At 42.6% G+C, this 14,483-nt stretch overlaps 1 protein-coding gene across 1 annotated transcript in view; it reads left to right on the top strand.

Moving 5' to 3' along the window:
• rad54l2 (RAD54 like 2) overlaps positions 1-14,483 on the top strand; it is a 205,552-nt gene that overhangs the window by 94,037 nt on the left and 97,032 nt on the right. Inside the window, exon 3 of the mRNA XM_072472078.1 lies at positions 9,841-10,012. Within this exon, the coding sequence (XP_072328179.1) occupies positions 9,841-10,012 (172 nt within the window). The remainder of the gene's footprint in view (positions 1-9,840; positions 10,013-14,483) is intronic.

Raw genomic sequence — 14,483 nt, 5'->3', positions numbered from 1 at the left:
AATGATTTTCCTTGGCACACCCCTGGTTTGAACTTAAACCTCTCTATTATCCGTTACATTTTCTCTGTAAATTATGGACTTAGTGACATGCCCTTTATCACATTTGCTTCTTACAAATTGGCAACTCTATGATCTGCCCTCTCTCCTAATACATGAGAAGAAAAGTAGAACTATTGGTTACAGTGGGAGTTGCTATCAATCTCTATTGGAACTGCAGGACAATGTTCAAGAGAAGAGGCGAATAGGCCTGTTTAAGTATTCTTTGGCTTCACATACCTGTGGGAGAGGTAAAAAATACATGCAGTCTTAGGATCAAGAGCAATTCCAGTCCTGCAAGCCTGTTCCACCATTCAACTTCATGGCTGATGTGCATTTTGACTCCATTGTCTGACCGTGGTTCTCTAATTGTTAATACCTTTGGTTACAAAATTTTAATAATAATCCTTATTAGTGTCACAGGCTTGCATTAACACTGCAATGAAGTTACCGTGAAAATCCCCTAGTCACCACACTCCGGCACCTGTTTGGGTACACTGAGGAAGAATTCAGAATGTCCAATTCACCTGACTAGCACGTGTTTTGGGACTTGTGGGAGGAAACCCATGCAGACAAGGGGAGAATGTGCAGACTCCGCTCAGACAGTGACCTAAGCCGGGTCTCTGGCGTGGTGAAGCATCAGTGCTAACCACTGTGCTACTGTGCCACCCTATCAAGCTCAGTTTTTAAATTTTCAATTTGCCTCAAGCCTCAACTGCTTTTGGGGCGACTTTCACATTTCCACTCCCCTTTGTGTGAAGGTGTGCTTCCCGACACTACCCGGAATAGCCAAATGTGATTTTAATATTAATTCACCTTTGTTCGGGCGGCATGGTGGCGCAGTGGTTAGCACTGCTGCCTACGGCACTGAGGACCTGGGTTCAATCCCGGCCCCGGCCCATGGTCACTGTATGGAGTTTGCACATTCTCCCCATGTCTGCTTGGGTTTCACCCCCCAACCCAAAGATGTGCAGGGTAGGTGGATTGGGCACTCTAAATTTATTTTAAAATTAAAAAAAAAAAAAAAAATTCACCCTTGTTCTGTGCTCCCCACTAGAGGGAATGGATTCTATCTACCTTCTTTAATCGGTTCAGCCACTGCAGTTGGATCATTCCTTAGCCTTTAATACTCTGAGACCAATTTAGGAATCTTCTGGCTAATACGTTTCACTGTCCCCTCAGGCAAAGCCATGGGAGGCTGCAAGCCCGTTATTAACCCATAATCCTATCTTCTGCAGTGTTCACTTTGTTTTGCAAAAATGTGTCGAGCACCATCTCAAATGACTTCAGGAGATCACTTTACACTGCCACCTCCAGAATGGCATTACTCAGATTGATCATAGGGAAAATGGAAGAGTTGTTTCTGTCTTGTCTCGATGTCCTGAGAGTTCTACATTTTTGAGTTTTTATTGCTAACATGTCAGTACATCTTGCTGTATACCGGTACAAAAAATGTTGCAATGGCATTTTTTTCCTTTCAGGTGGTTGAGGTTGTCTTTTGGAATTTAGCAGTTGGGACATTTGAGATTGGTCAAAATTTGCAGGGGTCTCCCGCAAAGAAAAGTTTGAAAACTGCTGCTCTGACATAATTTTGTCATTAGAATGGTTACAGCACCTAAGGAGGTCACTCAGTCTGCTGTCTCCGTGTTGGCTCTTTGCAATAATAATCTAATAATAATCTTTTATTGTCACTAGTATGAAGTTAATGTGTAAAACCCCTAGTCACCACATCCCGGCACCTGTTCGGGTAAGCTGGTACGGGAATTGAACCCGCGCTGCTGGCCTTGTTCTGCATCACAAACCAGCTGTCTAGCCCACTGAGTTAAACCAGCCCTATAGTTAGCCACTCCCCCATATTTCCCCCTAGCCTTCAAAATCTTTATTTAGCAGATAATTATCAAATTATATTCAAAGTCATACTTGAATCTGCCTCCACAAGCCTGTTAGGCATTGCATTCCAGATCCTAATCACTGGTTCCATAAAAAAGTTTTTCATCCTGTTGCTTTTTGTTCTTTTACTAATTACTTAAAATTGGTGGCTGTTTCATGACACGCCTGTGAATGGGAATAGGGCCTTCCTATCTACTCTGTCCATGCATACTGAACACCTCTATCAAATCTTCCTCAACCTTCTCTAAATAGAACAGCTCCAAGCTTTGCCACTCTAACCATGTAACTGAAGTCTCTCAACCCTGTAAGCATTCCCATCAGTGTTTGTTCAACCACCACCAGTGCCTTCATATCCTTCCTGAAGTGTAGTGCTCAGAATTGGACACACTGTTCCAGCTGAGGTTGTATCTGTGTCATAGAACATACAGTGCAGAAGGAGGCCATTCGGCCCATCGAGTCTGCACCAACCCACTTCAGCCCTCACTTCCACCCTATCCCCCGTAACCCAATAACCCCTCCTAACCTTTTTGGTCACCAAGGGCAATTTAACGTGGCCTGCACGTCTTTGGATGTGGGAGGAAACCGGAGCACCCGGAGGAAACCTACGGAGGCACGGGGAGAACGTGCAGACTCCGCACAGACAGTCACCCGGCGGGGAATCGAACCTGGGACCCTGGTGCTGTGAAGCCACAGTGCTATCCACTGCTACTGTGCTGCCCTATGTCTTGCCAATGTGACATCATCATTTTGCCATTTCTATACTATTGTGCGTCTATATATAAAACCCAAGATCCCATCTGCATTACAGGTTTTAATGACTTTAGCAACCTCTATTTGTGCCGATATACCCCCAGGCTTCTGGTCCTCTTTTAGAATTATGCTCTTTATTTCATATTGCCTTTCCTCATTCTTCGTACCAAAATGTACCTTCACACATCTCTGCCTTAAATTTAATCTTCCACGTGTCTGCTCATTCCACCAGCCTATATTCTCCTCCTCAGTCCACAATATTTCAAAGTTTGTATCTTCTTCATGAGTCTAGGTCATTAATGGCGATCAAGAAAAGCTGTGTTCCTAATCCCTGAGGAACTTCACCACACACTGTTCTCCAGCCTGAAAAACAGCCGCGCTCGATATTACTGCTTCCTGTCACTTGGCCTGTTTTGTATCCATGACGTCCCTGTCCCTTTTATTCCACGGGATTCAACCGTGCTGACAGCATCAAATGCTCTTTGGAAGTCCTTGTATATATCACATATCAACAGCATTACCTGCGAGGATTTGGGTGGACCGGGGATAATTTTAAAGTTTGTAGATGATATGCAACTTTGTAATTTAGTAAGCAATGAAGGGGCAAGTAACAGATATCAAGAAGATGTAGACTAGTGAAGTTGGCCGACACATGGCAGATGAAATTTAACATTGATACATTTTGATAGGAAGAATGAGGCGTGAGGCGAGACAATGTAAATTGGTAAAATCTTAAAAAAGGTACAGGAATAGGGACACCTGAATCATATGTACAAGTATCTTCGAAGGTGGCAGGATAAGTTTAAAAACATTTTTATTTAAAAAAAACTCCTTTGGGATTCTGGACTTTATTAATAGAGGAATTTATGTTTGGTTAAACCTCAGCTGGAGCATTGTTCGATTATGGAACTCTAGTTTAGGTCACACTTTAGAAAGGATATCAAGGTCTTCGAGAAAGTGTTGAAGAGTTTTTCGAGAATAGTACCAAGGATGAAGGACTTTACTTCTGTGGAGAGACTAGGAGAAGCTGAGGTTATTCCCCTTAAGCGCAGGGTAGATGAAGTGGAAATCGGAGGTGTTCAAAATCTTGAATGGATTTGATATATTAAGTGAAACTGTTTTGGCTGGCAGAAGTATCAGTGATTCAAGATTTAAGGTAATTTGTGAAAAAGCAAGAGGTGATGCTGCATCTTTTTTTTTGTTACAGAGTGAGTTGTGATCTGGAATATACTTTCTGAAAGGGTTGTGTAAGTGGATTCACTAGTATTGAAAAGAGAGTTGAATGAATACTTGAATGGAAAATAAATGAGAAGGTTATAGGGAAAGAGCAGCTGAGAGTTAAAATATAACTTTTTCAAAGAAGGGTGTAAGCTGACCTAAAAAAACATAACATATATTGGGAGTTACCTGCAAGTTGTGTTTGTGTCGACACATGAAAACCGGATCAATGTTTTACATCTTTCAATTGGACTTCAATTTTATTTTCAGCTGTGTCTCAGTGGGGGGGTTGGGGGGGGGGGGGGAAGAATCTAATTTCTGAGTCAGAAAATTGTGGGTTCAAAGCTCACTCAGGCCGTGACCACATAATCGAAGCAGACATTCCAGTGCAGTACTGAGTAAGTGCTACACTGTTTGAGGTGCCAGTTAGATATTAAAGGTCAAGGCTATGTTTGCTGCCAATTGCTGTGTATGCTTAGTTTTATGTCTGGCCACCATCTTTATAGGCTGCAATGATCACGCACATGTCACAGTACTTTGCTAAATCATATTTAATTCTACAACAATAATTCATTGATCCTCAAACTGAAGAAATTTGAGAACGTGACAGAAATGTCTGCATATTAAGACAGAATTAAACCGTTAGAATTAGTGAACTCCGTACAACATTGCAACAGTTTTCTTTCCTATCATGACTGAATTTTTTGGATCACTGAAAGTGCGTTGAAGCGTTTGGTAATGATTCTGGATTGTCCCTGTCATTTCTCATAAAATAATGTAACATTTTCTCCAAGTATCAATAAAATGCCTGTGAGCTAGGTATTCTGAGCAACCTGCTGACTAAGTAATGTGTGGGATCCATGGAATCCACAAACTAAGAGCATATTGGAATAATCAAGACAGAAAGCAAAATGATGTGTATTGAATTTCTGTGCATGCGCATATCATGTACACAGCAGCTGGCTTGCATGCCCATATTGCATTAGAAGAAGACACGCAGTGAAATTTAAAAGATCCAATGGCACTATTACAAAGAAGAGGATGGGAATTCTCTCCAATGTCCTGGGTAATATTTATCCCATATCCTGTTTTCATGGTGTTGGCTATCTGGTTATTATTACATTCCTGTTTGTGGGAGCTTACCGTGTGCAAATGTGTTGTCCCGTTTTCTATATTACAACAGTGACTACACTTCAAAAGTATTTAATTAATTGTAAAGCACTTTGAGGTGCCACAAGGTTGTAAAATAAACTATGGAAATGTAAGTACTTCCTTTTCCCCCCATTTCGTTATCAGTGGGACCGAATGCACCTCCTGATGAGATCTAAATCAGAAAAGGATGCAGGTATTTTGCTGTCTGCTCCCAATCTTTGTGTAGCCAAAGTTCATTGATTAACAGAGCAACTCTACCTCCTTTTGGATGAAACTGTAGAATTAATAAGGGAAGCAAGGAATGACAGACACTTTGAACAAGTATTTTGTATCTGTCTTCAGGGTAGACAGCAAGAAAAGCATCCCAATAATAGAAAATCTAAGGGAAAAGGAAAGGGAAGAACTTTAAACAATTGCTATCACTGGAGGGAAAAGTACTGGGAAAACTAATGGGACTAAAGGCTGACAAGTCCTCTCGCCCTGATGACTTGGATCCGAGAATCGTAAAAGACGCGATTGCAGATACTGGATGCATTCTTTTCATCTTCCAAAATTCCTTAGATTCTGGAAATTTTACAGTAGATTGGAAAAACACAAATGTAACATCTCTATTTGACAAAAATGGAGACAGAAAGCAGGAAACTATGGGACACTTCACCTCACCTGTTATTGGGAAATTGCAGGAATCCTTTAAGTAGTAACAGTGCATTTAGAAAATCATCATAAAATCATGCTGACTGCTTAATGATATGAAAGGGAAATCATGTTTGACAAACTTTTTAAAAAAAATTAGAGGCACTGCTGCCTCATGGCGCTGTGGACCCAGGTTCGATCCCGGTCCCGGGTCACTGTGCGTGTGGAGTTTGCACATTCTCCCCGTGTCTGTGTGGGTTTCACCCCACAACCCAAAAAGATGTGCAAGGTAGGTGAATTGGTTACTCCAAATTGTCCCTTAATTGGAAAAAAAAGAATTGGATATTCTTTAAAAAATTTAAAAATTAAATAAATAAATACCAAGTTTAGGTTATCTGTATAGATCAGGAAAAGTAGTGGTCCTAATACTGATCCCATGAAAACCGCTCTATTGTTTCTTCCAGTCCAAAAAATAATGGTTTATCACTGTCTATCGAGTCTGCACCAGCCCTTGGAAAGAGCACCCTACCCAAGCCCACACCTCCACCCTATCCCACTAACCCCACCTAACCTTTTTTTTGGCCACTTCGAATGGGCAATGCACCTAACCATATCTTTGCACTTGGGTGAAACCGGAGGAATCCCACGCAGACACGGGGAGAATGTGCAGACTCCACACAGACAGTGTCCCCAAGCCAGGAATCGAATCCAGGTCCCTGGCGCTGTGAAGCAACTGTGCTAACCATTGTGATACCGTACCACCCACTAGGTAGGATAACAAGTTGCCAAGATGACAATGAGGAGCCTGTAAAAAGATTTGGTTAGGTTAGGTGAGATTTGACAGTTGAAGTATAATGTGGTAAAATATGAACTTGTCCACTTGACAGGAAGAATAGAAAACAGCAAATTATTCAAATGAAGAGAGAGAACTTTGAGGTATAGAGGAATCTAGGTGCTCTGGTATGTGAATTACAAAACGTTAGTATGCAGGCACAGCAAGTGATTAAGGCGCAAATTGAATGTTGTCATTTATATTGCAAAAAGTAGGGGAGTAGCTGCAGTCAAACAGGGCACGATGAGACCACATCTGGAATACTGTGTACAATATGGCTAGTCCAGTTCAGTTTCTGGTCAAAGGTAACCCCAGGATATTGATTTTGGAGGATTTGGTGACGGTTATGCCATTGAATGTCATGGGGCAATTGTTAGATTATCGCTTGTTGGAGATGGGCATTGCCGTGCACATGTGTGGCACGTGTGGCATGAATGTTACTTGCCATTTGTCAGCCCAAGCCTGTATATTGTCCGTGTCTTGCTGCATTTGGACATGGACTGCTTCAGTATCTGAGGAGTCGTGAATGGTGCCAAACATTGTGTAATCATCAGCAAACATTCGACTTGTGACCATATGGTGGAAGAGAGGTTGTTGATGAAGTAGCTAAGGATAGCTGGGCCAAGGACGCTATCCTGAGGAACTCCTGCAGTGATGCGGTGGCACTGAGATGATTGATCTCCAACAATCGCAGCCATCTTCATTTGTGCCAGGTATGACTCCAGCCAGCAGAGAATCTTCCTCACGATTCCCATTGACTCCAGTTTTCCTAGGGCCCTTTGATGCCACACACACTGTCAGATGCTACCTTGATGATAAATTTAGAGTACCCAATTATTTTTTTCCAATTAAGGGGTAATTTAGCATGGCCAATCCACTACCCTGCACATCTTTGGGTTGTGGGGGTGAAACCCATACAAACACGGGGAGAATGTACAAACTCCACACAGACAGTGACCCAGAGACGGGATTTAACCTGGGACCGTGGCGCTGTGAGACACCAGTGCTAGCCACCGTGCTGCCACTCCCCAGCTCTTTTGTTTATGTTTGAACTGAGGTCAGGAGCTGAGTGGCCTTTGTGGAACCCATGAGTGCCAGTCAGTAGATTATTGCTGAGAAAACGTGCTGCTTGATAACACTGTTGATGAACCGTTCCATCACTTTACCGATGACCGGGCATAGACTGATGGGATGGTAATTGGCTGGATTGGATTTGTCCTTCTTTTTGTGGACAGGGCATGCCCAGGCAATTTTCCACATTGCTGGATAGATGTCAGGATTGTAGATGACTGGAACAGCTTGGCTAGAGGCATGGCAAGTTATGGAGCTAAATCTTCAATACTAATAGCGGAATATTGTCAGAACTGAGACCCCTTGTATTTTCCTGTGCCTTTCAGCCATTTCTTGATATCATGTGGAGTGAACCGAGTTGGGTGAAGACTGGCATCTGTGATGCTGGTGACCTCGGAGGAGGCCAAGGTGGATCATCCATTTGAAACAGGGTGAAAGGCACTTCTGGCTGAGGAATGTTGCAAATGCTTCAGCCTTATCTTTTGCACTGATGTGCTGGGTTCTAGGCCAGGTCATGATTTTTAGCACGGTCATGGTTGTGTAGTGTAAGGGTCCTTCCTGTTTACTCCCTGTTTATTCCCATGTTTTACCTTTCTTTTATTTTTTGCGGTTATATTTTTGATCTGTGGATGTTTATTGGACATGTCATTTTGAGGCAAGAAGCCTATGTCATCTTTTTTACACAGGGAGAATGTGTAAACCTTAAGCAGACAGTGACCTGTGGCCAAGATCGAACCCAGGTCCTCTGTGCTATGAGGCAGCAGTGCGAAGCACTCTTTTCCCCTCCATTATGATTTTTACCCCTTTCCACCCCTCTGTTGTCTGTCTTGTGTATGTGTGTAGACTGGGGGAGGGGGGGGGGTGGGGAGTTAAAGTATTAGCTTGTTAACTAGTTGTATTTACTGCATATCTCATCATAGTACTTGTTATAAAAACAAACATTTATAAACTTGGTGACTATAATTATTGGAGAGCCAAGAACCAAAGACTTCAGGTATTTTTATAAGAATTATTGATTAATTCACTTGGGTTTGGGCTTCGTGTCACTTGGGGCTGGAATTGACCGCACTAGCCCAGGGTGTCGTAACAAGTTCTAGATCAATATCTTTTCATTTCTGTGACATCTTCTAGCATGTGATGGCTTGTTGACAAAGGAGGGTAACTAGTTAAGGTGTAACATCCCAAAGGGATGTATCTTGAGGTCGCTAATCTGATGGCCAGAGGAGCTGTGTTTAATTTCCTATGGTAATAGAAAGAATGATTGATTGCCAGTCTATTAGAAGAATTTGGGGGGGGGGGGGGAGAAACTAAGAAAACGCCCAGTAAGATATGAAGCCAGTTACAAATCATTCAGGTGCTTTATTTGTCAGTGTATATATGTACTGAGCAGCAGTTATGAACAGACTCATTTCGCTCACCCAGTATAACCTGTTCCTGTGTCATGAAATTCTGAAGTCACCACCCGTCCACACCTTAGAATAACTTTTATTTAACTTCCTTACCTCCTGAAAATTTTCTCCAGAGCCTGCCTTTAAATCTGTGCTGGGCCTGACTGGGCCTTTACCCCTCACTTTATAGCCAAAAAGGACCTCAGCACCAAGGACCAGAGACTTCACAATACATGGGGTATGAGTTTATAAGTTATCAAGAAAAGCTAACTAGTTGTTTATTGTTTAACATATTTGGGGAAAGCAACTCCCATCAGCACATTAACTACCTCCCACTGAGGTATGTTTTTTTACTTTTATTTTGAAAGGTTAACATTTAAAGAGCCATCCTTTTTTCCCTTGTGGAAATTGGCCACAAAATGTGGCAGACTTTTAAAACTTCCAAATCATTTGTTTTTAGAATTTCAGAAAACAGTTTAAAGGTCAGTGGTGTTTTAATAATAATAATCGCTTATTGTCACAAGTAGGCTTCAATTAAGTTACTATGAAAAGCCCCTAGTCGCCACATTGCAGCGCCTGTTAGGGGAGTCAGGTTCGGGAATTGAACCCGCGCTGCTGCCTTGTTCTGCATTACAAGCCAGCTGTTTTACCCACTGTACCCTAGTAGAATGATCAGAAGAGTGCAATTCACGCTGTGTCCTTGAGTGAAGATAATTGTTACTGTTTTGTTCACACTGTAGAAGTACTTATGGTTCAGTTATAGAAGGCCCAAGCCTGTCCCTGAAAGTTAGTTGATGTGAGCACAAACAGAATGTTGGGAGAGAGCCCAAACTAACACATTTCAACTCCTGTTCCCATTCTTTCTTTCAGATGATTCTGAGCCCACCCCTGTCAGTTCTGAGCATTCTCCACAGCCCGATGCCAGGGGGTGGAAACGTTCCACTTCAACTACCTCATCACAGAATGAAAATAAGCAGGCTTGCTCAGAAAATGGCAAGAAGCAGAGGTCGACAAAGTCTGTCCACATGAGGAGAAACATTCGGTACAAAACGTTCTTCCTGTTTAATCTCTTGGGTTCTGGGAAAGAGCAATGATTTTGCATTATGTGCACAGACACTGATGCAGATTTCTGTTCTGCATGATCACAGAGTAGTCTGAAGCCAACTGCACAATCTGATATGATTGGCTTGTCCGGCTCTAAAGCACATACTGGTACCAAAGGAGAGCTGTTGAGCCTCTGGAACATGCCAATTCAGAAGACGCCAAACAATTTGATCAGGAAAATATAATCCATGCCCAGTTATCAATATTAAACTGTTAATTTTGAAGTTTCTTGTGAAAGTGCACTGATACAGAACCTTGTGCAAGATCTTGCATAGAATAAGGAATACATTCCTTAGAGTAGTGAGGCCGTGGAATGCCCTACCTGCTACAGTGGTGAACTCGCCAACATTGAGGGCATTTAAAAGTTTATTGGATAAACATATGGATGATAATGGCATAGTGTAGGTTGGATGGCTTTTGTTTCGGTGCAACATCGTGGGCCGAAGGGCCTGTACTGCGCTGTATTGTTCTATGTTCTATTACTCCATTACTTGTACTGGGGTAAGCATTTAGAATCATTACAGTGCAGGAGGAGGCCATTTGGCACATAATCTGCACCAACACTCCGAAAGAGCATGCCTAAGCTCATGCCCTCATCCAATCCCCGTAACCCCACTTAACCTGGTGCTCTTTAGCTGATTTAGCACAGTGGGCTAAATAGCTGGCTTGTAAAGCAGACCAAGGCCAGCAGCACGGGTTCAATTCCCATACCAGCCTCTCCGAACAGGCTCCAGAATGTGGCGACGAGGGGCTTTTCACAGTAACTTCATTTGAAGCCTACTTGTGACAATAAATGATTTTCATTCATAACCTTTTGGACAAGGGGCATGTCAGCATGGCCAATCCTCCTGCACACCGTTGGACTGAATCTATCTGAATTTAACCATGTTACACCGTATGGCAAATAAGAAGGTTTTTTTTCTGTTCACCAGCATTAATATCCCTCGAACCGAAACAAAAGATTTTGGCAAAATTGTAATGATCCATCTTCAATACGATAACAGCCTAACCATTTTTGTGCCTGCACTGTTGTTGCTCAAATCCCTATTGAGGCCTCAGGGCTGTTTTATTTCAAGAATTATATTTTTTCTTGTGTTAGAGATGAGGCTGGCATTAACTCTGGTTCTTAACCGTAGCTCTATCTTTCCTCCTGTTTCCCCAGATGACATTAGTTAACTCAGAACCAGAACACTGGTCTAAGCTGCAACATTCCTGGCCAATGTGGCTCAGTTACTCACTGCTTTAACACTGAGAAAAATAAATTTCCCTTGCTTTATTATCCATTGAATAAACAAGCCAATTTGAACACTATGATTGTGAAGCACTTTGTCCTCACGATTGCACCAATATGGTGATCCTGTTAAATTAAGTATTTCAGTCTTGGTCAGTGAATGACTATTAATGCTCACATGGAAATGTAGACACACAGCAGACGCATCATGTGCATTGTCACAGGAAGTTGATTCAGAACCTGACCATAAACAAATTACAAGTCATGCAGTTACAAAAAATTATCAACTGAAAGATTATGCAAGCCTGTCATCATGATTAATCAATTCCATACCCAAAAGGACATTTTCTGAGTCTGAATGATGTGTCCTTATGGTCTTACTACCATAATACTTGGCTAAAGGGCTGAATCACATTCTCACTCAAAATTCACACCTGTGTACGTTTCAGTCACCTCGATAGCAATAAGGGGCAGAGATATCGGCTGATTTACTTTGTTCCCTAACCAATCCAAGGCTGCCAAAGTGCATTGCAAGCCTTGCTTTCAGCTCGTTGTGGTGTCCTGCTTGGTATTCATCATTGTGCCCTTACTGCTCTCAAGCTCAACTGATTCAGGATTGAGGGGATTGTTGTACTTTTTGATATCTGAGCAGCTCCATCAGCATCAATCTGATAAGTTGCTCCCAGGTATCCGTTCTATTCCTGGCATGTTGCATGGCATGCTGTACACTAGTTTGGAACATTCAAATCTCTCTTTCCCCCCCCCCACCCTTTGGTTGATTTCCCACTAGGTGGTGTCCAATCACTGCCGTAGTAGCAGTAGGGATTCTACAATTGGCCTCAGTCACCCACATGTGAATAAGATAATGGCAGTTGGAAGAAACTGTATCCTATAGAATCATAGAATTTACCGTGCAGAAGGAAGCCATTCGGCCCATCGAGTCTGTACCTGCCCTTGGAAAGAGCACCCTACTCAAGCTCACACCTCCACCCGAACAACATAACCCAACCTAACCTTTTTGTACACTAAGGGCAATTTAGCATGGCCAATCCCCAGCCACACCGAGGCACAGGGTGCAGACACTGACCTCCAGGACCCACCAAGCAATCGGCAAGACGAAGGCTAAAACATCCGCTCCTGTCTGCAACTTCGGCAAGTCTGACACCCTAAATATGGCCCCCAGGCGACTGGGCTCTGAATCCACATACAAGCTCACCTACATGGTGCGAAAGACCGGCCTCCAAAATTTCTCCAACTTCAGGCAGGACCAGAACATGTGTGTGAGATTGGTCGGGCCCCTCCCACACTGTTCACATGACAGCCCCATCTACAGCGCCACCCCCAGCACCTCCTTAGAATTCCCATGTTTGTTTTGGACTAAAGGGCATTTTTGCCGAAGGTACATATGGAAGACATGTTATTAAATGCAACAGGAAAGAAATATTGGACTGAATAAAAAGCTTGTTTTATTTCTTAAACAGCTAAACTGGATACTCAAAGTATGTTGTCAGACCGGGAGGGAGACGAGAGATATTTAGTGCAGGCACAGCGTTTGAACACTTTTTAAATCAATGTCCTGAATTTCCAAGCCTGGTGTCAGCTTAACCAGACAAGCTTGCAACACTGAAATAGAGAGGATAGTTGGCTTAAGACAGTTTTCAAAATAAGCTTAAGGACTGAACTGCCTTTTGCAATTGGGGAGATCAATTAAACACTAAAGAAGATAAACTAATAAATATACAAGCAGGGGAATTGAATTTGAGGGATAATTAGAAAGGAAGCTGGGAGTTGGGGTTGGCATGTTAAGTTTGATCATTTTGATGGTAGGGCAAAATAATTACTTTTAATAATTTTGTGATGAGTGGCACTGGCAGCACTGATATTTATGCCCATTCCTAGTTGCTCTTTTTAAAATAAATTTAGAGTACCCGATTAATTTTTTCCAATTAAGGGGCAATTTAGCGTGGCCAATTCACCTACCGTGCACATCTTTGGGTTGTTGGGGTGAAACCCACGCAAACACGGGGAGAATTGCAAACGCCACATGGATAATGACCCAGAGCCGGGATCGAACCTGAGACCTCAGCACCGTGAGGCAGCAGCACTAACCACTGCGCCACCGTGCTGCCATTCCTAGTTGCTCTTGATAACATGGTGCAGGTCTACTTTCTTTGAAACCTTTTGTATTCTTTCACGGGATGTGAGCATCGTTGCCTCGGCCAGCATTTATTGTCAATCCCTAACTGCCCTTGAGAAAGTGGTGGTGAGCCACCTTCCTGAACCGCTGCAGTCCATGTGGTGCAAGTACACCAGAGTGCTGTTCCAGGGAATTCCAGGATTTTGACGCAGTGACAGTGAAGGAACAGCAATACTGTTCCAGGTCGGGATGCTGTGTGGTTGGAGGGGAACCTGAAGATGCTGGTGTTCCCGTGCACCTGTGGCAGTCTGAATATTGAAGGGTCTCAGAGACTATTAAGTAGGGCGAATTTCAGACTTTTGACTCTGCAACCGTGAAGGATTCATGATGCATGCCCAAGTTGTGTGTCTTGGAGGTGAACCTCAGTGTTTTCCAATGCACTCCCTCAGACTGGAGTTTGAACCTAATTAGTTAATGAACAATGTAACAAGGAGGGAGCATTTTGCAAATGCGGTGTAGAAGGGAGAATTGCAAAGCAGCTTTTATATCTAAGTAAGAAGAGCTTAGAAGAGTTGAGAAATTAACTAATTGCATAAGCCAGTTCTGAATTGTTGATGGGTAAACCTGTAAACAGTGGGGAACTTACAGTATTGTGTAGATTACAAAGCCAGTACGTAATCCTGAAAGGCAAAGGTTCCACTTGTGTAGCTAAGCAAACATGGGTAACAAACGAAGTCAGATAGTATCATGCCAAATAGAAGTCATCCGCAAATACAAGACAAAATGGAACCGAGCCGACTTTAAGAAATTTAACAAGCAACAAAGGATGCACTTGTTACTTAAGTGCCAAAAGAAATGTGAATAAAAACTTTGCCAGGGATATTAAAATTAACAGCAAAAATACTTATAAATGTATTGAAGAGTGGCAAAGCGGCATGTCTATCAAAGACTGACTTGTTAAATGAATATCTTGTATCCTTTCACCGGAGGAAGTGGCTAAATACAAGGAAACAAATAGAAATCATGGAGAACAACTTGGTG

Source organism: Scyliorhinus torazame, chromosome 13, assembly GCF_047496885.1.
Source record: "Scyliorhinus torazame isolate Kashiwa2021f chromosome 13, sScyTor2.1, whole genome shotgun sequence".
Taxonomy (NCBI): domain Eukaryota; kingdom Metazoa; phylum Chordata; class Chondrichthyes; order Carcharhiniformes; family Scyliorhinidae; genus Scyliorhinus; species Scyliorhinus torazame.
The sequence above is the reverse complement of the archived record's forward strand: the minus strand, read 5'-3'. Positions and strand labels throughout refer to the sequence as shown.